This window comes from Dermatophagoides farinae, chromosome 6 (genome assembly GCF_024713945.1).
Source record: "Dermatophagoides farinae isolate YC_2012a chromosome 6, ASM2471394v1, whole genome shotgun sequence".
In the NCBI taxonomy this organism is placed as follows: domain Eukaryota; kingdom Metazoa; phylum Arthropoda; class Arachnida; order Sarcoptiformes; family Pyroglyphidae; genus Dermatophagoides; species Dermatophagoides farinae.
Window position 1 is genome coordinate 4,665,077 of NC_134682.1, and position 23,874 is coordinate 4,688,950.

The 23,874-nt window shown below is 31.1% G+C and overlaps 8 protein-coding genes across 9 annotated transcripts; 2 read left to right on the forward strand and 6 right to left on the reverse strand.

Annotated features, from left to right (window-relative positions):
• The first annotated feature begins 56 nt into the window (after positions 1 to 56).
• Positions 57 to 2,880, forward strand: Pmi (Transmembrane protein Pmi). 2 transcript variants are annotated; one of them, XM_047057193.2, is made up of 3 exons: positions 57 to 497; positions 1,318 to 1,491; positions 1,555 to 2,880. In XM_047057193.2, exons 2-3 carry the CDS (start codon positions 1,478 to 1,480, stop codon positions 2,402 to 2,404), a joined length of 864 nt encoding a protein of 287 aa, XP_046913149.2. In that variant the 5' UTR covers positions 57 to 497; positions 1,318 to 1,477; the 3' UTR covers positions 2,405 to 2,880. The 2 variants fall into 2 exon arrangements, with proteins under 2 accessions (XP_046913149.2, XP_075588134.1); XM_075732019.1 differs by lacking the exon at positions 57 to 497 and having other exon boundaries at positions 523 to 1,491.
• Art7 (arginine methyltransferase 7) lies at positions 2,631 to 5,210 on the reverse strand. The gene is made up of 2 exons (XM_047057191.2): positions 2,870 to 5,210; positions 2,631 to 2,771 (listed from the first exon to the last, which is right to left on the reverse strand). Exon 1 carries the CDS (start codon positions 5,189 to 5,191, stop codon positions 2,879 to 2,881), a length of 2,313 nt encoding a protein of 770 aa, XP_046913147.2. The 5' UTR covers positions 5,192 to 5,210; the 3' UTR covers positions 2,631 to 2,771; positions 2,870 to 2,878.
• Positions 5,211 to 5,240: 30 nt separating this feature from the next.
• LOC124494050 (elongation factor Tu-like) lies at positions 5,241 to 6,769 on the forward strand. The gene has a single exon (XM_047057192.2). It carries the CDS (start codon positions 5,319 to 5,321, stop codon positions 6,729 to 6,731), a length of 1,413 nt encoding a protein of 470 aa, XP_046913148.2. The 5' UTR covers positions 5,241 to 5,318; the 3' UTR covers positions 6,732 to 6,769.
• LOC124494053 (uncharacterized) lies at positions 6,742 to 8,974 on the reverse strand. The gene is given in 3 exon segments (XM_047057194.2): positions 6,742 to 7,341; positions 7,344 to 8,622; positions 8,685 to 8,974. Coding segments are annotated over 3 exon segments (2,067 nt in total). The 3' UTR covers positions 6,742 to 6,843.
• Positions 8,975 to 9,278: 304 nt separating this feature from the next.
• Positions 9,279 to 12,451, reverse strand: LOC124494048 (lysosomal alpha-mannosidase). Its single transcript, XM_047057190.2, has one exon. The coding sequence runs from the start codon at positions 12,384 to 12,386 to the stop codon at positions 9,378 to 9,380; it is 3,009 nt and encodes a 1,002-aa protein (XP_046913146.2). The 5' UTR covers positions 12,387 to 12,451; the 3' UTR covers positions 9,279 to 9,377.
• Positions 12,452 to 13,064: 613 nt separating this feature from the next.
• Positions 13,065 to 14,636, reverse strand: LOC124493987 (lipid storage droplets surface-binding protein 2). Its single transcript, XM_047057121.2, has 2 exons — positions 13,876 to 14,636; positions 13,065 to 13,806 (listed from the first exon to the last, which is right to left on the reverse strand). Exons 1-2 carry the CDS (start codon positions 14,135 to 14,137, stop codon positions 13,217 to 13,219), a joined length of 852 nt encoding a protein of 283 aa, XP_046913077.1. The 5' UTR covers positions 14,138 to 14,636; the 3' UTR covers positions 13,065 to 13,216.
• A 1,999-nt stretch (positions 14,637 to 16,635) lies between these two features.
• On the reverse strand, positions 16,636 to 19,328 carry U2af50 (U2 small nuclear riboprotein auxiliary factor 50). Its single transcript, XM_047057123.2, has 5 exons — positions 19,060 to 19,328; positions 18,375 to 18,994; positions 18,086 to 18,311; positions 17,903 to 18,018; positions 16,636 to 17,842 (listed from the first exon to the last, which is right to left on the reverse strand). Exons 1-5 carry the CDS (start codon positions 19,082 to 19,084, stop codon positions 17,321 to 17,323), a joined length of 1,509 nt encoding a protein of 502 aa, XP_046913079.2. The 5' UTR covers positions 19,085 to 19,328; the 3' UTR covers positions 16,636 to 17,320.
• A 63-nt stretch (positions 19,329 to 19,391) lies between these two features.
• On the reverse strand, positions 19,392 to 20,998 carry LOC124493990 (uncharacterized). The gene is made up of 2 exons (XM_047057124.2): positions 20,509 to 20,998; positions 19,392 to 20,423 (listed from the first exon to the last, which is right to left on the reverse strand). The coding sequence occupies exons 1-2, from the start codon at positions 20,638 to 20,640 to the stop codon at positions 19,701 to 19,703; spliced, it is 855 nt and encodes a 284-aa protein (XP_046913080.2). The 5' UTR covers positions 20,641 to 20,998; the 3' UTR covers positions 19,392 to 19,700.
• Between the last annotated feature and the right edge of the window lie 2,876 nt (positions 20,999 to 23,874).

Sequence of the window (23,874 nt, forward strand, 5' to 3'; positions counted from 1 at the left end):
CTGTTTTTATTTTTTTGTTCTTTTGTTGTTATTATTGTTGTTGTTGTTAGTAATATTTCGTTGTCGTCGTCGTCGTTGTTGTTGTTTACGATGATGCTATAAACAATTTTTTTTCTTCATATCACATCATATAATAATCCATCGTCAAATATTAAAAAAAAGCAAAAATGTTCATCATCATCATCATCAACATCAAATTGATGATGTAGTGGTGATAACAGTTTTTGTTTAAGTTTAGTTGAACAATCTCTCTCTCTTTTTGGATGCAACAATCACTTTTTCGAAAGTGATTCCAGTTCACATATTTGAAAAAAAGTGAACTGAAATTATTCGAGTGAAAAAAAACCAATCGGACAAGGATAACCACTTTTTCATCATCATCATCGTTGTTGTTGTTGTTGTTGTTGTTAGTGTTTTTTGTATTCGAATTCCATCGCTGTGAAAAAATAAAAGAGTGGCGCAAAAGACAATTGTTTGCAAAATAATTAAAAAAAGGGGTAAGTGTTTTTATTATTATTATTATTATCAAACGTCTCGTGAAATAATGTCAAAATTAGAATATTTTTTCGCCTACATTCGACATTCCTATTAAAGAATTGTCATCAGAAAAAGAAAAAAAACTATGACGACGACGACTGACAGAAATAACAATTGTTTGATTTTGAAAGTCTTTTTTTTAAAAAAGGTTTTCAATGTTTGATTTAGATTTTTTTATTTTATCCACTGCCATCATTTTATCAATCAATGAGTCGGTTCTCTGTATAACATCCATCGTTATCATTGATTGATTGATAATTAGGTCATTGATATGATTTTTTTTGGTTGATATTTGTTTAACATCATTTTTTTCTGGGTATATAATGGAAACCTTGTTAAATTTTTTTTTGTGAATAATAAAAAAAATGGTTGCCAAATTTTTTTTCTTGTTCGTTTTACATTAAAAATTATTTCTGATCAATAAGGAAAATCGTTCAATCAATTGATACTGTCATCACCATCATCGTCATCATTATCAAACGTCGACGTTGAACATACATCGTCACTTCTGTCAAAAAAAAAACTGACTTCGATGTTCATCTCACCATCATCAAAATGATTTGTCATTGTTGATTATTATTTCATATTGTTATCGTGACAACAACAACAACAACAAAAATCACAAGACACAAAAAAAATTAACTGAATAAATTCAAACTACAACAAAAAAAAACAATCGATCTATCGATTATTTTTTCGAATGAAATTTTTTTTTATTTCTATGATTTTTTTTCTTTTAATTTTGTTTTTAATTTTAATTTCTTATTACTCTCTTCGTAGCAAATTTCTCGCATTTCATCATTGCATCACCGGAATTTTTTTTTTAAATTGATTGCCGGTGATATTGGCCGAAATTTTCCATAAACATTCCATTCATTCATTCATTCATTCATCATCGTTTGCTTCAGAACAAAAAAAAAAAAAAATAAACAAACCAAATATGATTGACGATACGTAAGTTTGATAATGATGTTTTGAATTTGAATTTTTTTTTAAATTTCAAAATTATTTTTAAAGAACATTTTTTGAATTTGGCCAAGAAATGATTGTCATTAGAGAAATATTTGATGGTGCCCATGAATTATTCGAAAATGAACTTGAACGTGCATTCGAATTTGGCTGTCCAACCATTGTGATTGAACCATGTCGTTTGGGTGACGAAACAGCACGTTGGATATGGTTTGGTGAATATCTAACAAGATATTCTATTGTTACCGGTGTTGGTTCAATTGTAACCGGATTATTATGGCCAGATAGAATTTTCGTTCAATCTGCATTGCTTAGCACTGCTTTATTGGCGCATGGTATACATCTGGTTTCATGGCAACAGGATATATGTTCCAATTATCGTGTAGAATCTGATCCTGAACAATATTTACAGTTAATGGCAACACAACAACAACAAACAAAATATTCAGAAATCGATACGGTATCATTGGTCACATCTACTCAGGAATTTATACCCGGTATCGGTTCTGATAGTGGATCATCGGATGATAAACAACAGCAACAACAACAACAATCATCATCATCATCACCACCAGATCCATCATCGGCTAAACGACAACAACAGAATCGTTATCGTCCAACAAATCCATATGAAATGATTCTATCAACATCGGCACGAAGACAACGACCACCGGTTGTATTATGTCGTCGATCGAACGATGATTTACGACGTTCGAATTGGATCAATGCAGCCGTATCATTATTGGCCATTGCTTTTTCATTCATTCGTCTTGTTCGATCATCATTTTTCCATCATCATCATCATACAGCCAACAACAAAACGATGATAACAACAAAATCAACATTGAATCAAAATTTCCAATCATCGTGGTCATCATTTTTGAAAACTTTGATCTAGAAAAAAAAATTCTATAAATATCGATATGTCAAGTTTGTGGACAAACAAAATTACGAAACAACAACAAATGTTGAGTAAATAAGTAAAACAAACAAGTGAAAACTTTATTCATTTCACACAAAAAACAAACATACTTTATTCACCTATATATTACAATAATTCATTCATGGACCATTCATTCATGGATGAATTCAGCGAAAATTTTTATTTTTACAAACCAACAAAAAAAACGAACGAAAAAATCAATATTTTATTCATCATTGCAGTTAAAAGTACAAACTTAAAAAACATATATATTATACACACACGGAGAGCATTTTTGGGCAGAGCAAAAACATTTTTGTATAATTTCATTTCAAACAGCTGTCTGTATAAAACAACAACAACAAAAAAAATTATTCAATTACAGATCATCTTATGATTATGATTATTTTATTTGGAGAAAGAATAAATGATTATTTTTACCATTTTTATTCATTTTCTATTGTTGATATCCATCCTGATGGATAATTTATTCATTTTGATTTCAAATTTTAGCTGAATTTTATCTGCTGATTCATTATTATTCCATTGTTCAATACCATTAGGAATGGTGGTCAAAAATGTAACCAATTGTTGTTGATCACGTATCCATTTGATTTCGGTATTTGGTGTTAATGATTCGGTCATGTTGTTTTCAAAACCACCCGTTATGATTGTATTATCATCGATATGTTGATCAATCCAACAAACAATTGCCACAGTATTTGGATCAATTTTTCTGGATTTTAGTTGTTCAACATTGAATTCAACAATTTTTTCGATTTTCTCATTGGTGGTCATTAAGGAATTAAGTTCTTCCATTGATTTTTTGCCATTCGTACAATCCATTGAAATATCAAGAATATCAAAAGTTTCATTGGCTAATGGCCAACAACGATATTCCCAAAGTGAACGACGATCAAATTGCCAATCAACATTACGTCGTGCATTCATAATCAATAAATCATATTCGAATAGATTGAATTCGGTTTGATCATTGATTCGAACATTCGAAACTGGTGCCCAACATTTCCATAAATGTTCAAATCGAACGATTAAACCACGTAAAACAATTCGATGAGGCAGACAAAAATGAATCCGGTTATGATGATTTCGAATAAATTGTTGTTGTCGATAAAGATGACGAAAAATTTCCAATGATGACAGCATTGCTGATTGATTACGAAAATGTAAATCACTTATTATTGCATAAGATGGTGTTTGACATGTTAATAGATTCTCTTGTTGTTGTTGTTGTTGTTGTTGATGTTTATGAAAACTATTATGTGAACAAAGAATAATTTTCTGATCATTTTGATTGCGAAATGTATGAAAAAATCGATATGATTTTCGATCATTACAAATGATAAAAACATGTTCAACATTTGGATGGCGACTACATACAAATGGAAGTATACTTTCATCACCAAAATAGATTAGATTCAACATTTGATTGTTGGTAGTTGGTAATAGTTCATTTAATCGGCACCAATATTGTTGATAACGTTGACAGTTATTGATCCATTGTAATCGTGTTCGTGATAAATGTGAATGTAAACCACAAGTACAATACCATGATTCAGATTCGTTTATATCGTTCGATTCGTATGATTCATTTTGTTTGGGTATATCAAACCAAAATGATACTTGATCATGATGACAATCGATTATTAATTTTTGTTTGTGATTAATATGATCATGATTGAATCCGTCAACTTGTCTTTCACGATCGAATGCAAATGCCGGTAAATAATATACGGTTTGTATCCAATGTTCACGCCATGCTACCTGTTGCTCATCATTGAATCCACGTGTCCAAAATGGACCACAAGATAAACAGATTTCACCATCATCATCGAGATCAATATCCCACCAGGCAAATATCATCATTGGTTGATTGAATGAACGTTTCAATTCGAATTGAATACGTTTATGATCACGGTGTTTTAATGATTCTAATCGATTGAATTCAAATTCAAAAATAACCAAAGGATCGGAAAGAATTTCGAAATCTATATCCGGACGAAGTCTATTCAATTGAATATCATGTAATAGATGTGACCCAAAACAATTTCGAACCTGTGGTGGTGATTGTATCGCTTCAATATTGTCAACAATTGGATAAGATTTTTGAAATTGATGACAATGAAATAAACGTTCAGATTGAACAAGTTGAATCCAGATTCTTGCACGTGTCGGCACATATAGACAATGATCTGGATCGACAAGTTTTCGTTGAATAATATCACGATATATTGATAGACAACTTTCACCAATCAATTCAGTATCCAAAAGTTCTGCAACCAATAGATTTGGTTGAAAATCGCCAGGTAATTTCAGCTGTTCAGAACGTTTATTTATCACATCAATCTTGGATGACATAGAATTATCGTTGATAATTTTCCTCGAACATTTAGCTATTGGTTCAAAACATTCACATGCGATAACATGATCAGCATTGGCATTTGTAGCCATCATACTAAGCAATCCAGTACCGGATCCAATATCCAAAACATTAACCGATTTTTCAGGATTTTTTGATCGAAGTTTTTTGATTGATCGACAAATTGCTTGATAATAAAGATCATTCCGTTCATGATCATGTACCATATCATCAAATGATGAACGAGCAATATTCTGATAATAATCGAATAATGGATTATCATCATTATCATCTTCATTGTTGTATTGACAATCAAAAAAATCATAATCACTATCAATTTTATCCATGATTTGTATTCCAAAACAAAACAAAAAGATTGACATAAAATTCGAATGAAAATCACGTGTACATTTGAAGACATTGTTCATAAATTTCGTAACCAAATTTATCATGTGGATGATTTATTGAAAGCAAAACTTTTATTTGAAAAAAATCCATAAAAAATAAAACATGTTATTACTTTTACGTTCATCAAACTCGTTCATCTCGTTGAATCTAAAATGGCCCATGACAGCATCGATTTTAATCAAAAAACGAACTTTTGCAACGGCAGAAAAATCAATAAAATCACCAAAACAAAACAAAACAGCTGATGCAATGAAAAATCGTGAACATATAAATATAGGAACAATTGGACATGTTGATCATGGAAAAACAACATTGACATCGGCATTGACCAAACTATCAGCTATGAACGGTTATTCAAAATTTCGTGATTTTGATTCAATCGATAAAGCTCCAGAAGAACAGCTTCGTGGTGTTACCATCAATGCAAGTCATGTGGAATATTTTACACGCGATCGTCATTATGCACATACCGATTGTCCTGGTCATCAAGATTATGTTAAAAATATGATATGTGGTACATCACAAATGGATGGTGCAATTCTAGTGGTCGCTGCATCCGAAGGTCCAATGCCACAAACACGTGAACATCTAATGCTTAGTAAACAGATTGGTGTTGAAAAAATTGTTGTATATGCAAATAAATGTGATCTTATCGATAATGAAATACGAGAACTGGTCGAAATCGAAGTACGTGATCTATTGAATGAAATTGGTTTTGATGGTGATCAAAGTCCATTTATATTTGGTTCAGCATTAAAAGCATTGAGTGAACAAGAATCAAGTGAATTAGGTGGTCGATCAATTCAAACGTTATTGGATACATTAGATACTTATATTGAAGCACCGAAACGTGATATTGATTCACCATTTTCAATGTCAATTGAATCATCAATGTCTATTCAAGGTCGTGGAACGGTTGTTATCGGCACTGTATTAACTGGTTCATTACAAAAAGGTGATCAAGCTGAAATTCTTGGTTGGAGTAAACAATATAAAACTGTTGTTAGTGATATTCATATGTTTGGTCGGCCATATCCTCAATGCCAAGCTGGTGATCATGTTGGCCTATTATGTCGTGGTATAAAACAATCACAATTAGAACGTGGTATGCTTATTGCAAAACCATATACGGTAACATTGGAAAATCGTTTTGTTGCTGATATATATCTACGATCACATGAAGAAGGTGGACGCTCAAAACCGATAACAAATAAATTTATACAACAAATATTCTCACAAACATGGTCTGGTGGTGCCCGATTAGATATACCTGAAGAATATGGTGGTATATTAATGCCCGGTGATCATGGCCGATGTCATGTAACATTACAATATGGAATGCCATTGAAATTGGGACAAAAATTTACGATACGTGAACATACGAATACCATAGCATCGGGTATAATAGTGGACATATTACCAAGATTATCACATGATTTAGTTAAAAATCTGGGAACATTAATATTACCATCATATGATAATGATAATAAATCGTCCAACAAAAAATTAAAATAAACTAGAGTAATTAAATTTTGAAATTTTTTTTAGTAAAAGCTGAAATTATTTATTTAAACTTCAATCAATATGTTTATAGACAGAGTATGAATATGAATTGTTGAATAATATTTTAAAAAGTTGATTCGTCTTCAGACATGAAATTTTTATAAAATGAAGATGTCGGTGGTAGTGGTAGTTGTGACGATGACGATGGTACTAGTTTGTTGTTAGTTGTTGTCCATACAATTGAACTAGTACGATTCCGATATTTGGGAATTACTTGTAATCCAAATTTTTCAATATCGACAACAATTTTTCGTTTTGAACAATTTGAATAGATACGATAGGCGAGATTTGAATTTTTTTCATTTTGACAATAAAGTTTTGCTAAACGATTTACAAAAAGTCTTCCGGTTACCCAAGGTGGTAAACGTTTATTTTTTCTTTGTTGTATTTCTTTTAGTTGTTCTTCTTCATCATCTGAATCAAAATAACGGGATATATCATAAGTTGATATCATTGATTCTTCCAATTTTGGTGGTGGTGTCATTTTATATTGTGTAATTAATGGTGATTGATTCAATGTTGTTGTAGTTGTTGCCAATTTTAAAGGTGTCATTTTTTTTCTTGTTCTTTTATGTTTAAAATTGTTTTATTCAACATTGGTGATGGCGGTATCGGATGTGATGATAATGGTTTATCAATCGTCATTGTTGAATTAATTAAAGTTTGGGTCACATTCACTTTTTTTTCATCTCTATCAGGCTTGATTGGCGATATTTCAATGGTTTTGTCATTTTTTTCGACATTATTGATTGCATTGTTATCATGTTTTATCAACGTTTTTTCAATATTTTTCATTTGAATCATATTTTTATCCCCAATTAATTTTTTATTGCTGCTATTTTTATTTAACACTTTAGTTGGTGTAGATTTTGGTGAAGCCGTTTTTTTCGTCGATAAATTATTAACTGGTGTAACAAATTTAAATACATTATTACCATTAATATTTTTCTTGTCTTTATTAGCAGATGAAACAGCACCTGTTATTATCATAAATGCTTTAGTTTGTTTTGATGGTGTTGTATTTGTAGCCACCAATTTTGGTTGTTGTTTTTGGTGATTTTGTTTCTGTTGATTAGCCAATAACCTATTATGAGAATCGATCGATCGTTGACGTATCTTTTGTTGTCGTTGTTCCATCATCATTTTTCGATTCTGTGCTGCTTTTTCCAATTTTTGAGCAGATTTCAAACGAATTTCTTCATCACGTTGTTTCGATAACGTTGGAGTAGCCATTACCACACACGCTTCAGGAAATTGTCCGCCACCTTTTCGTAGATTAATATTTTTTGCACTTGGTGTTCCTAGTGCAGCAGCAGAAGCAACAATAGGCTTCTTATTGGATTCTTTCTGTTGTTGAACATTTTTGTTTCTAGGTTTTCGAGTTTTCGGTGTTGTAAGAATAGATGCATTTGCTGCCATTGTTTTCTTTATTGTCGAATCATTATTATTATTCTTTATTTCTGTAACATTTTTGCTTTGTTGTAATTCTTGTTCTCGTTTATTTTGGGCACGTGTACGTGCACGGGTACGTAAACACATTCGAGAATCATTAGTATCATCATTATTTTTGTTGTCTGAATCTTCAATAGAACTTTTTTTTGCTATTAATGATGTTTGTATTTTATTAGGATTATCATTTTCTTTATCCAATAATTTTGCCAGAGTTTTATCTGTAGATTTTTGTTTTTTAACTTTCTTGTTTGTTATTTTATTCGAATCCTTTATTTTCGATACATTCGTACTTGATGGTGTATTTTGTTGGTATTTACGTTTATGGCTACCAACAGATTTTATCGGTGTATCAATAACTGTTGTTGTAATATTTGGATTAATTTTTGAATCACTAAACGAAAGACAAAGAGATTTGATAATTTCACATGATAATGAAAAAAAAACTTCACTTACATTGATGATGATTCCAATTGACGTATCATTGATTTTAAATCAGTTAAAATCTGACAATTCAATTCATTTATTTCATCATTATAATTAATGAACACCTTATTAATTGAATGATTACTAAAACGAATCAATTCTTGAAATGGTAATAATCGGTGAAATGTATTGGACATAAGATGGAATCTATCGACAATGTTACCGTGGTAACTATCATTCAAATACACAGAATCATAAGCATCATTATTAGTGTCATTAACATTATTGGCAGTTTTTGATTTATTTTTTTTAGCCATCATAAATTTTTTAATATATTTGATTTGATTAATTTGATGATGTGATAATTAATGATGAATAGAAACTGAATTATAGAAATCAATTATTTAAAAATAAAATTTGATCGTTGTGTTTTGGTGTTAGCAAAAAAAAAATCAAACAAACAGCAAAAATGCTTAAGTAACTTTTTCACAGAAAGCATGCTTGCATTAAAGCCGAACAAGTTCGAATGTTTTTTCAACCGTTTTTTTTTCTTCGTTTCTCCTCCCACTTTTTCAATTTCAATATTTGAATTTTTGATCATGTTCATATACGACGTACAACGTATTTTTCGATACAATCGATATTTATTGAAACAAGAACGGATATTATTAATATTTTTTGATTCATTTTATTATTTGATTTGATATTAAATATTTATGAAATTTAATTTCGTTTAATATCGATTAAAAATGTACGTATCTGCATCGGTTCAAGATGAATATCGAAATTTTCACCTTCAATTATTGGATCCGTTATGATCGATGATTGTTGCTCATTTAATGGCCTAATATAACGATATTGTAAACGATTTTTCAACGCTGATATCGGTTGATTTGCACCAAGCGTTAATTCTTCAACGGCAGTTATTTCAAATGATTGAAATAAATGGCGTAACGATACAGTGGCTGGTTTACTCAATGATGGATCTTCAAAACGTTGATAAAAATGTTCAAGACGTAATAGATAACGTTTTGAATGCCATTGTTCCAGGGTAAGAAGATGAACATTTCCAGGCAGATCTTTCGTTAATCCCTTATATATTGGCTGATTTTTCTCCATCGATGATGTAAAACTAATAATTGGCTCCATAAACATTTCCTGTGCAAGTGGACGATGTTTTTCGGCAGCTTTTTCCAATGTATCTAATAGTAATAAATGTCTGCCACGTATAACTAAGCCATGACCATCAACACCTGGTTCATTTAATGGTTCATCGACACCAAAATAATCATCATGTAATAAACGACGATGTACCATTAGATCAACGCTGCCATTAATTTGTTCAGGTGATAATGAACCACCTTGTGATCGATCAGTCATAATTGTCATCTGCAATGATTTTCTATCATCACGAATAGCAATACGTGAATTAACCGGATAATAATTACCCGATACTGGTTCTTCGATTTCATATTTCCATGATGGACGATAATTCCAACGTCTTCGTAACATTTGTCGACCATTTGAATCGGTAAAGAATGTTTCATCATTTGCAAGATTCGTATTATATCGTGTAATGATTTCTTTACCAATTAGATCATCCACTGGAATTGGTCCAACAACAAAATCAAATTCCACATAATCACCTTGTTTATCCAATCGTATGATTTGACCAACAAATGAATCAAATTGTTGATGTACTTCTTGAACGATACCGAATTTTTGATCTACATACAATGTTGCTTCCATTTTTTCTGTGACAGGAAAAGTTTTCTGTTCACTTGGACGGAAAATATAGGCACCTGAATGACGACCAATATCAGCACCATGAAACAAACGGAATTCATTCGATATCGATATCGATTGATTATTTCGAATCATTGTTGCGATTTTTCCATTCGAATCAAATTCAATAATCAAACCATCTTTAAGTTGAAATCGTTGTCCTTTATGACCAACAAATTTTTCTCCTTGGATTTCAACAGTTGAATCCTGTTGTTTTTCTTTAGTGGCAATCATATGAAATCTACGTATACCAAGTGATTCAATAATAGGTACACGGAATACTAATTCTTTTGTGGCCACACTTTTACGTCCAGGAATTTTACGAACAAATTCTGGTATTGATATCAAAACAGCAGGTATTGAATGATCATTTTGGTCACGAACTTGATAATAATAACCATCCTTTACAGGTACACGTATTGTTCGATTCACTAAACGATGACCAAGTGGATTATAAAGATGTATCGTACGTGATTCACCCATTTCTGTTGAAGGACATGAACTTATATTTAAATATGGACAAAATTCATGCTGTTCTTTTGTTTGTGTTGGAAATAACTTTCGATATGATTCACTAATTACATGACGACATTGTTGCATTGCTGAATCTAACATTTTTGCATAATTAAATGCAACATGTTGTTTTTCCGTTCCGGTTACAGCATCATGATGTTGCATGACACCCATTGCTTCACGTAATCTTGTTATATTCATTTCAAAACGTCCATCATTTCCGGCCAAAATATCCAATTGTTTACATGCTTGTAATAGATTATTGCCCATACGTTCCATACGTTTTAAAGCCGGTCTACTGGTGAAATATCCAGTCCAATATGCATGTTCATCTGATGCATAGGGAAAAAAATCATCTGTTTTCGTGGTCCAAGTACGATTCGTTTCATATAATGCACGTGCATAGCATGATGGTGTTGAATAGAATGCCCGAACACCTTTTCCAGCATTATTTACAGCTTTGATCAATTTATCCAGATTTTTAAACCATGTATGTGCATCACCATATTGAAAATCCGTACCCATTGGAAACATAAAATGATTTGTTGCATAATACTGTGCAAAATATTTTGCTTTTTCCACAAAACGTCGTATTTTATCCGGAACATTATATTCTTCTGACTCAGGATTGTCAACAACAGCATCTTCGGGGCCATTTGTTATATCCCAATTGAATTCAATAGGTCCATAACCACTAAACATCATACCAGTGAATATATCACCAGCAGTACCAAGATCATCTGATCCTTGCCATACATGTTCCAATTTACGATTTGTCATACGATTTTCACGATCTTGATAATCTTGACGTGCAAAAAATAATGCATCATAACCCATCTGTGCATAAAGATTAGCCATTTCCCGGGAATGACCAAATGGATCAATTTGCCATGTTACTTTTGGATGACCACATTTACCGAATGTATCATTCAATTGTCTTAGACCCCATGTAGATTGATCAATAAGTGAATTATAATGTGTTGCTGCTTCATCTGGCATTGACCAGCCACCATTAATAAATTCCAATTGTCCAGTACGTACTAATTCTCGTACGATCATACGTTGATCTTCATCTTGTTCTTGCCACCATTTCCAAAAGAATGCAATCTCAACATAAATAAAACGTCGTTGTTTATTACGTATTAATTCTTCAATTACTGTATCCAAAATATATTGCACTCCGGCACGTTGAATATCATTTTTTAGGCCATAATAATATTGTTCCACCGTTTTTAACCAACCAACATCATCATGTGTATGGGCCACCAAATGTACATTAATATCATTAGGATCCCATTTTGGACATTGTGAATAATCACAACGTTCTGGCAGATTTTCCACTTTAATAACAACCGATTCAGATTGTTGAATTGTTGTGAATATGGTCACAGACAATAGAGCCACCAACAATAATGATAGATTATGATAATCCATTATGTGTTGTTGTTGTTGTTGTAGTTGTTGAATACTAATGGATAGTTACCAAATCCAATTGATTTGTACCAATTTTTATAAAAAAAATTTTTCCCGAAAAAAAAGAACATTAGATAACAATCAATCAATCAATTTTTTTTAACAATTTAGAACAAACACTTGCCATCATCACCATCATTGAATCGTAGCCAAAAAAAAAAAAAAATGATAATTGATAATAATCAAATCCAGGTAAATTTAATGATTAGAAATTATACTGAAAAAAAATGTCGATTACCTCAATTCTTCTTTTATTTGAACGAAAATTTTTAATCATCATGAATGTTATCGGGAAACATATAAATTTTTGAACAAACAAAATATGATTATGACGATAAAAACTCAAATGATGATGATGATGATGATGATAGAAGAACACAAAAAAAAAGACAAATAGAAGAAGACGATCATAAGATGATCATGAGAATGGCGTTTTTTCAAATAGTTTTTTTTTGTTTTAAATTAAACAATTTCCATTGATTTTATTTATTTTAATTGCACTGGAAATATAAATTATTGATAAATAATCATTTGGATGATTGTGTGCTGAAAGAAAGAAATTGAAATTGAAATTAAAATCATCAATCAATTGAATCATTGAAATTGCCAATTTGGATTATTAAACAAAAATATAAACTATGAATAATGAAATTGATTCGAATTTTGAAATTTTTCTCAGCAAGTAAAATCTGATGGAAAAAAATGAAATGAAAAATTTCTCGGAAATTGAATCAAAAATGTGAATTTCAAATGGATGAATTAGATGTGAACCGATAATAGATGAAAAAAATTTATGATTGTTTCGGTTTTTCCGTTTGTAAATTATTCATCTGTAATCGAAGATTTGATAATTGGCTGGAAATAATGTTGAGAACATTTTCACGAAAATGGTGGCCAGATTTTTCAATGTTTGTGTACCATTTTTCCACTGTATATTGAACGATACGTCGACGAAGTTTATCGGAAAAACGTACCATACGTTGAAATAATCGTCTCACTGGTTGTTGACCATTCTGTTGTTGTTGTGGTTCACTACTAGTAGTAGTTTCTGGTTCTGGTTTCAATGGTGGCAACAGACGATCCAAAGAACTTTCAGCTGCTGTCAATGATTTATCCACCGATTTGATAACAGTTTCCGATACATTCATCACGGAATTGACATTTTCCAAAGCTTGTTTTCGTAATGCATAAGCACGTTGAAGTGTTTGTTCCAAACGTTGTTCAAACATAGCACGTGCTTGTTTTGAATTTGTTTGTACAAATTCCATTGTTGCATCCACACGTTTCTGTACCATACCGACAACTTCATTATTTGAAATCATTGTTACACCGGATTGAATGGTATCGAAACTTTGACAAGCCAAATTATCGACCATATGAACTGTTTTGTATTGTGAATAAGATGAAGAAATTAATTAATGCAAAAAAAAATCAAATCATTCAAACTTACTTGGCTGTTCCAATTTACTGATCACTGGCATAGCCAATTGATTGGCCATCGTTTCAGCCTGGGTCAATGTAGCTCCAACCATTGAATTACTGGATTTGATACGTTGATAACTTGTTTCAGCCATATCTAATGCTTGATGAACAAGTTGTATCTGACGTAATCGATCCAAAATGGCCAAATGAATCATCGATGACGATGTATTCGATGATGATGTTGATGGCGATGCTTTTACAACAGTTTGATTGTCGTTATTGGCTGACATGATGATTATTGGTGGTGGTTGTTGTTGAATTCAAAGAAAATGTTTTTACTTGAATAAAAAAACTTATTTAAAAATTCAACCGGGTAAACAAAATTATTATAAAAAAATTTCTTTTCAAAAAAATTATCAAGTTTTTTTCGTGTGTGAATGGCTGTGAATTCAATGATGGCAAAATCAGAAATGATGACCGATCTATAGCTGGTTGATTGATTTAAATAGCACAAAAAATTATTGTTGTTCAAATGTACGCATGATGTAAATGAAACAAAAAAAAAATGAATTACAAATCATCATCATCATCAAATTTAGAAATCATGATGATATGAACATGAAACAGGACATGATTCATACACGCACACACACACACAACTGATACTGGCAATTTATGACTATGTGAGTCCATTTTTGACTATAATCATCAACAAACAACAATTTGTACAACAGACAAAAAAAAAAATTTTCAGTTTTCAATAAAAAACACATGCACACACACACACAAAGTTCAAAATTTATTTTTTTCATGATAAAAGAACTAACGAAGAAAAAAATGACAAGAGAGAGAGAGACAACAGACATTTTTGATTGAAAAAGAGAAAGAAAATGTACGAAAAATGAATAATAATCACCATCATCAATCGATCAATCGATTGATCGATGATTGATAATTTTGTTTTGTCCATGACTGACAATTGACTATAATAACCCTATTTGATAGATGGGATTGATGGGTATATTGGTTTTGTTTCTTTTTTTTCCCCATAATTTTAAAAAAATTCAATTTGGAATTGAATTAAATTTTTTTTTTGTTACAAAAAATCTTGTTTTTTTTTGACATTTTTTTTCGTCACCATAAGTAGTTCAATCTGGTTCTTTCTGTATGTGTATATTGATTTATGATCGAATCATTACCATCATATCTATCGGCTTTCTAAGAGAGAGACACATGATTCAAGTTTCAAATTACTCGCCGTTTTAGTTGTGTGTGTGTGTGTGTGTTTGTTTTCATTTTATTTTTAGACTATTTTATCAAACAGAAAAAAAACCAAACAAATAAATCTCAATGAATATAGATGATGATGATGATGATGATCATTGCAATGTTCATAATTGATTTGTTGATATTGAAAAATTGTAAAATAATTTTTTTTTTCGGCCAATAATTTTATCCATCCATCAAACACATACACACACACACGCACACACAATCTGGTTGACATATCCGTTGATAATGACTGTTGACATTTTTTTGATTTTGTCAAAAAAAAAATTTTTTGTTTTACCCATTACGAATAGGATACTGTTTCCTGGCAATAATTGTCGATTTTTTTTTCATTCACCGTCAATTTTTGAATTTGGCCATGGATCAGCACATGAATGATTTGGTTATATTTTGTTGTTGTTGTTGTTGTCTCTCTAGTTTGGCCATTTTGAATTGATCAACGAATAATCATCATCATCATCATTCATTGATCAATATTGATTGATTGAACTTTGTGCTTGATTAATTGAACACATAAGAAGGATGACAGTAGAAGAAAAGAAAAAACAGAAATTTTTTTTTTTTTTTTTGCAGACTGACTAATGACCATAATAACGACGACATTTTGGGTAAGGAAAAAAAATCTTTTTTTCGATAAAAAATTCAAGAAAAAAAATGACATTCGAACGCATACACGATAACACGTACTATGTGTATGGTACAAAATTATAAAAAAAACACCAGGAAACATAAAACATTTGTGTTGTGTGTCTGTCTTCAATTATCACATCAACAACAACAATCGAATATCGTTTTCGGCAAAATTTTTTTCTTGTCAAAAGCGGTTTGATAAAATGACAAAAACAACAACAACAACAACAACAAAACATGAATAATAACCAATAATCAATAATCAAAAATCTTTTTTGTTTCAATCAAAATTTTTTTTTTTTGGCAAAATTTCAAATTATTACATCAGAAAAAAAGTGCTCGCATGATCACTAAAAAGATAGGTAATTTGATGGTACATTGGTACCAAGATGAATGAATAAAATCAAAAAATAAATCGATTGCATCATAAACATCGGTTCAAAATTGATTGATTGATTTCATGATTCAAAAAATTGAAATGAATGAATCATCATCGATGATATCAATGAACATTGTAACCATTCATCAATGATGTAATCATAAAATGTTCTTCATGTGTCGAATAACAAAAAAAAACCCGAATGGAAATTTTTTTTTTCTTGATTTTGTACCGAATTTTCAAAAAAAAAACAAGACAAGAAAACAAAATACTGTCTTTTGTGTGTGTGTGTCCGTGTGTGTTTGTTTGATTTGATTTGGATTTTGTAATCAAATTTTTCGACTAATCAAACCAAACCAAAAAAAAAAAAAAAAACTATCCGGTTCACACACACACACAAACATGAATTGTACATGTGGATGAAAATAGTGGTGTGTGGTAAATTTAGAAAAATTTTCCAGGAACTAATAACAACAAACAAACAACGAATAAGAATAGCATAGTTTAATGGCTGTCGATCGAAATCGAAACGATGAATAAAATGGTACATTCAACACACACACACACAGAAACTTTTTTTTTTGCTGTGATATGTTGTGTAATCGAAACCTAATCAAAAAAAATCACCAAATGAATCAATTCCATTGTCAACAACACATTGCGTTTTCCTGCACATTCACATTGATGCCATTAATATTTGTCATCACCAATCATCGATCGATTATTATTAAATTGATTGATTGATTGATTGAAAATTTTGAATTTTGATAATATAGCAATAGTAGTAGTAGTAGTAGTAGTAATGGTGGTGATACTAGTAGTTGTAGAAAAAAAAATTTAAAAGTTGTTGTTGATGATTGATGAATGAATGAATGGTTATGATGACAAATTATTAATGATAATGATGACATGATTAATTAATTAATGAATCAAAATGAATGAAAAAAAAGTGGGAAAAGGAAAGGGAATGAAAAAAAAAGAAATGTTGTCAGAATGGACAAAATTTTTTGTTTTGTTTGTTTTTACACAAAAAAAAATCAATCGAATCATGGTGTGGGTGCGTGTGTGTGTGTGTGTGTGTTTGGGTCTGTAGTCTGGTTTTTTTTGGTGATATTTTTTCGAGAAGTTTATTACCCCTCCATACATACGGATTTTTCATTTTATTTTTCTTTTTTTAAAATTCACGTCGATGATAACGATCTGGATCAAAATATGATGTGATCACTACACGATTATCAAATTTACGTCCAGCTAATGATTGTTGTGCACGTTGACAATCGATTGAGGAATTATATTCAATAAAAACCTTGCCTAGACCAGGTACTTCAACACCTTCGATTGGTCTTGGTATTTCCATTGATCGTATATGACCATATTTCAGACATTCTTGTCGAATATCTTCCATTATTTCTTCATATTCTTCATCATCGATTAATTCTTCTGGCAATACCATATTCATTAAACACAGTACTTCAGTTGGATTACCAATAGCTGTTGTCATTGCTGTAATTTGTAAACCAGGTACCTGCATCGTTACTGGACCACTTATAATTGCTGGATTTATTGTTGTTGTCGACGATGATGATGGTATCGATGATGATGTTGTTGTTGATAGGCCTGATTTAGCACCAACACTTGCCCGTTGTACAATTAATCGTTTATCGCCTAATTGCATTCCATTTAAGTTATCGATTGCCTTGCAAAAAAAATTCAAAATTAAATTACAATCAATGAAACAAATTCATTTGCAGTCTACCTGATCAGTGATGGAAGCATCAGCATATTCACAAAATGCATAACCTTTACTTAGACCAGTGGCACTATCTTTAACCAAATTGAATGCTTTTAATTGGCCAAAACTCATTAATAATTCTGAAAAATTAAGATCATTTCATTATTAGCAAGACAAATTAATTTTTCAGGAAAAAAAACAACAAACCTTTAACTTGATCTTCATTTAGATAATTTGGTAGACCACCGATAAATATTTTATATGGTGAATCACCAACCACGGTGGACACAACACCCGGTACATTTGTTTGTGGTGCTTCTGACATACCGGGCATCGGTTGATAATCATGTGGTCGTCGTATTTTCAATGATTGACCTTTGAATGTGATACCATCGAATGCCATTGCTTGTGTTGTTTCATCGATCGATCGAAACTGGAAATTTTCAAAAACAATTGAATAACACTAAATATACATCATCATCATCTTTACACAAACCTCAAGGAAAGCAAAATTTTTGTCCAAATTAATTTGACATGCTAGTACCGGATTACCCGGACCTTGAGCAAAACCACAAATATGCATTTGTTGATTAAAATAATCAATCATTTCTTCTTCGGAACATCCGAATGGAATGTTACCAACATATAGACGTCTTGCTTGTCTTGTAATAGTCGATCCAATCGGTACCGGGGCAACACCTGGTGAGGTTAATAATGCCGGTATCTGTCCTGAACTTTGCATTGCTTTATATTGAATTGGTGAAACACTTTCAAATCCGGGCGGTGGAATGTCCCAATATTTGGATGGTTTTTTACGCCTAGAAATTTTCGGCATACCGGCGGCCGTATTGTCACGTCTATCATCATAATGTGTGGAACGAGAAGTACGTGGTGAACGAGAACGTGAACGATCACTACGACGATGTGATGATGATGTATGATGATGGCTAGTGGATGATCTTTCCCGTGATGAACGATGAGATCGACGATGTGATGATGATGATGATCGATGGCTACTACTATTATTATTATCAGGTGATGATCGACTATTACGGCTACTTTTATGATGACGATGATGATGATCACCACCACGGCTACTACTACTACGATGATCATCTAGATTATATAAAAAAATTAATTCAGAATATTCTTATTCTTTATTTATAAAAAAAAATACTCACTTTTTTCCGTTACAGCTGCTCCCATTTTTTTCACAAAGTTGTGATCAGATATTGAATAGAAGACAAGGAAGCACACTTTTTCAATCAATCAATCAATACAATCAATGAATAACAATTTTTCTTGTTTCCAAACAAACAAACAAAAAAAAACCAAATTCAAATATGAGAATCCAGAAACAAACAAACAAACAAACAAAAAAAAACAGACACACACACACAAGAATCCACCAAAACATGACATAAATATATGTGTGTATTGTAAACTCAATGACCAATTCATATGATGCTGGTTGTTCTGGTTTTTATATAATTTTGTATAGTATAAACGGAAATTTTTTTTTAATTCAATTTTTATTTCAATCAATCTCTTTCCCGCCCGAAAAAAAAATTTTTAGCATGGCCAAAAAAAAAAATAAAATTAGAAATAATAATCATTTAAGAATGTTGTGCGCAGGTTATCATTTATCTGATGATGATGATGATTTGAAGATTATGACGACAGGAAGCCATTTTGTGTTGTTTTTTTTTTTGGCAGCAGCAGAATTCAATGGAATTTTCCTGTTTGTTTTTTTTTTTTTTTTTTGGTTTTTTGATAGAAAAAAAAATGATTTTGCCTGCTGTAACATGGATGTGTTTTTTATTTATGGTTTGTATGCAGCACCAGCGAAATCAGTCAAACCATATGATTTCAAACCGATAACCGAAACGGCAGGAGCTCGTGCTTGTATCAACGGAACTGCTGTTTGTACAATCGGTTGTGCAATGGAAAGTGGTTGAGCAGCATAGGCGATTTGTTGTTGACCACGTGGAACAATAGTTTCCATTTGTTCTTGTACTGGATTGATTTTTTGTTCAATTCGTCGATATGGTGAAATAATTTCTCGCACTTCCTGTACTATTGGACGATGAACAGTATGGCGATTGATGTGTGGTTGATCTTCAGAGGCGGTTTCTTTCAAAGTTCCAGCTTGACCTTCATGGAGGCTTTCAACATTAATGTTGGATGATCGTGATTTCATCAAGAAATTTACTGTTGGTGACGATGATGGAACTTCGATATTCAATGGAGCCATTGCCGAAAATGTGGATGGTACATCGTACATTGATAATTTATGATTCGAGTTAACAGCAGCAACGATTGGTCCGGTTTCGATAGCTTGTGCGGCCAATAAATTCGGTTGAGCAGCATAAGTCAAATAATTGGTAGTCATCATTGATGGTCGAGCCAACAATGATAGACCGCCAAGGCCATAATTACCGCTAGAGATAAATTTAGTGCCCGAATACAAATTACCATGTGATACTGATAATGGCATAAAAGCGGCAGCGGCAGCCATGCCAACCAAAGCCAAACAAATGGTTAACTATTTGATTCAGAAAAAAAAAATTGAGAAAAATAATAAATTAGAAAAATTGAAGAAACAAATAAATTTTTCAAAAAAAATTTACTCGAAACATGATGATTTTTTTTTCTTGATTGTTCAATTGATCAATGTTCAATGGAATGGAATGATTCTTTGATTGAATTCTTGACCAGTATTTATATCTAACACCAGCCACCAAACAAACCACCACCACCATAAAAAAAATGAACGATATTCTTCTCTTGAAATCATCATGAATCCTTTAATCACAAACAAACACAGACACATAACCAAGTAATTCTAGTTCTTTTGCTTATTTGGGGTCATTATCATTCGATAACAAACTGGATCGCCTTGATCAAAAAAAAAATAAAATAAATGCGTTGTAGAAAGACAACAAAAACAACAACAACAACAATAAATCAAAGCGAATGATCATCAGGCCATAAATGAATTTAATAGATAAGAATTCAATTTTTTTTTGAATTCAAAATAAAAAAAAAATTTTGTTTATCATTTATTGACGAATTTTTTGTGTTTGTTTTTCTGATTTTTTTTTCTTTCTCTCATTCTCTACACATACAAAAACCCGAAAATATTGCAAAAACAAAACAACTCATTAATGTGTTTATATCATTACAGATGATGTTCATGTGATTGATGTGTTGTTTTTATGTTTGCATTGTATGCATATACGTCCTATCCGATCATAGCCAAAAAGATCAAAAAAAAAAAAAAAAATTTTGAATCAAAAAAAATTCCTGGAAATATAACCAAACATCAGAAAAAAAAACATGAAAAAAGTTTCAAAAAATTTCTTTAATCAAATCGATTTAAAATTGATTTTGATAAATCAATAAATCGATTGTGGATATTGTGATTAATAATTCATGATTTTCTTTAATTGAAAAAAAACATAATTTTATTGATAATAATCATCTGACTAATTGTTATTATTATTATTATTATTGATGATGGAAAACATTATCAAACAAATGTCTTGTGTTTAATGGCTAAAACAAAACACAAAACAAAACAATAAATAAACCAATATAAATCAATGGTCAACAACAACATTATACACACAATCAACAACATACAACGCCTGGCAACAAAACCTTGGACACCTTTTTTTTCTTGAACAAAAAAGAAACGTACATTTTTTCATCTCTCTGTGTGTGTGTGTGTATGATATACATTTAAATGTAATAATTTTATGGACACATTTTCGATGCATTACCTCAAGGTGTTGTCCATAAATTTATTGCTTAGAATAGTAACAATGTATTATTATTATTATTATGTAATATGGTGCCTTGAAGCAAAAATTAAAAGAAAACAACAACAAAATAAATAAATAAACATAAATTTTTTTTTTTGTTCAACATAGAAAAAAAAACTAATCAGACCATAAAGACGAAAAATTGAGGCCCAAAAAAAAAACAAATACAAAAAACTTATGGGAAAAACCTAATCATCATCCACATCATCAACATGAGACACATTAGCCACAAACAGAATGGATGAATGACCATTATCAAGGTCGGTTAATTAATAAAAATTTTTTATCAATTTTAAATCAAGATTTGATTGTCAAATGAAGGGGTCACACACACATAGATATTTTGTTGATTGATTTGTTTGAATTGAATCGAAAAAAAAAATATTCATGAAATGATTGGATATTTATGATGATGATCATAATCATCATCATTTTTATCCATCATCATCATCATCATTGTTGTCATCATCATTGGTTCAGGTGATTGTTTTTCTCTTTGATGATGCATATGTGTGGGCATCTTCATCATTGTCATCATTGGATTTGGTTGTCGTTTTCGTTGTTGTTCTGAATAGAATTTATTTAAACTTTGATAAAAATCTCGGAAATAATAATCATCCATTCGAAAATTTGATGATGATAATGGTGGTGGTTGTGTTGGCGGCGATAATTGTGGTATTTGATGTAATGATGATTGTCCAATATAAACTGGTGGTTGTCGTCGCGTAATAACCGGTAAATTAATCGGTTCAGAATCTGTTCCAACTGATGATGTTCCAACAAATGGTGATTTATGTTGATTGAACGTTGTATGATGGTAATATTCTGGATCAACTAATAGATGAATTTGTTGTTGTTGTTTATAATCGATTGCTCCATCTTCCAAATATGGATTTCTTTTATTGAATGATTGATAAAAATGTTTCATTTTCGGTGTCAATTGTTGTTGCCGTTGTTGTTGTTTTAACGATATTTCTGGATAAATATCAAATAATTTATAGTTGAATTTCCGTTTTGATTGTTGTTGTTGTTGTTGTTGAGGTTGTCGATGTTCATATGGTTGAAATAGAAAAGAATGTTGTTGTTGTTGTTGTTGGTGATGGTCGTATATCGATATATCGTCATCATGATCATCATCGAATCGTAAACGATTATGATTCGAATTGCCCATCATCGTTTCTATATCTTCAATTGGTACCGGTGGTTGTCCAGTGGTCACAATCGGTGTGTATTTTGCAAATTTTACGCTTATCTTTTCATATTTTGGTTGTTTTGTGGCGAAATTTTTATCAAAATCATTTTTATCATTATTAAAAGATGGCGAAAATGTTGGTAATGGACCAAATTGTAATGCTAGGATTGAATTAACAAGATTTATTATGATGACCAAAAATTTTAGTGATTGAAACATGATTTAATCTTTCGATTTTCGTATGATGATCAAAACAAGAAATTAAAATCGAAAAAACATGACATGACATGACATGACATGACAAAATGGACACCAAACACAATTCGTACGGTATATAAATAAGTGCATCACCATTTAGCATCATCATTACGAATTGTGAATAAAAAAAGAAAAGAAAAGAGACACCAAGAAACAAGAAACGAAAAAAAAACAGAAAAGAAAAAATGGATCATCTTCATTCAAAGAAGAAAAAAGTGGTTCCATTCTTTGTTTATTTGATTTTTGATTGTTGTTTATTGACAAACAAAAATTGACCAATGACCACCACCACCACCACCACCACCATTAAATAATGATGATGTACAATGGCAAAGAAAGAAATATTACCGGACCGGAAACGGTGAACCATTGTCACCAGTGCTGTTGTTATTTGATTTCCTTGATTTCCATCAATTCAATTTTTGAAAATTGGGCGTCTATAGTCAAATTTTGTCCATATAATTGATTGATTGATTATTATGACCAATCAAAGATTTTAAAAAATTTCAATAGATTCACCTATTTCATTTCATTTGTGTATCAATTGACATAAAAAAATGCAAATATTTATTCATTTACCATACAATGTTTGCATTTTTTTTTGCTGCAACACAATCTGTGTGTCACTTCCCCACCAAAAGTGAAATGAACCATTTGACTTCCGTAGTAGGATCCTCATTTTTTGATCAATTAATTCAATCGATCAATCAACCGATCGA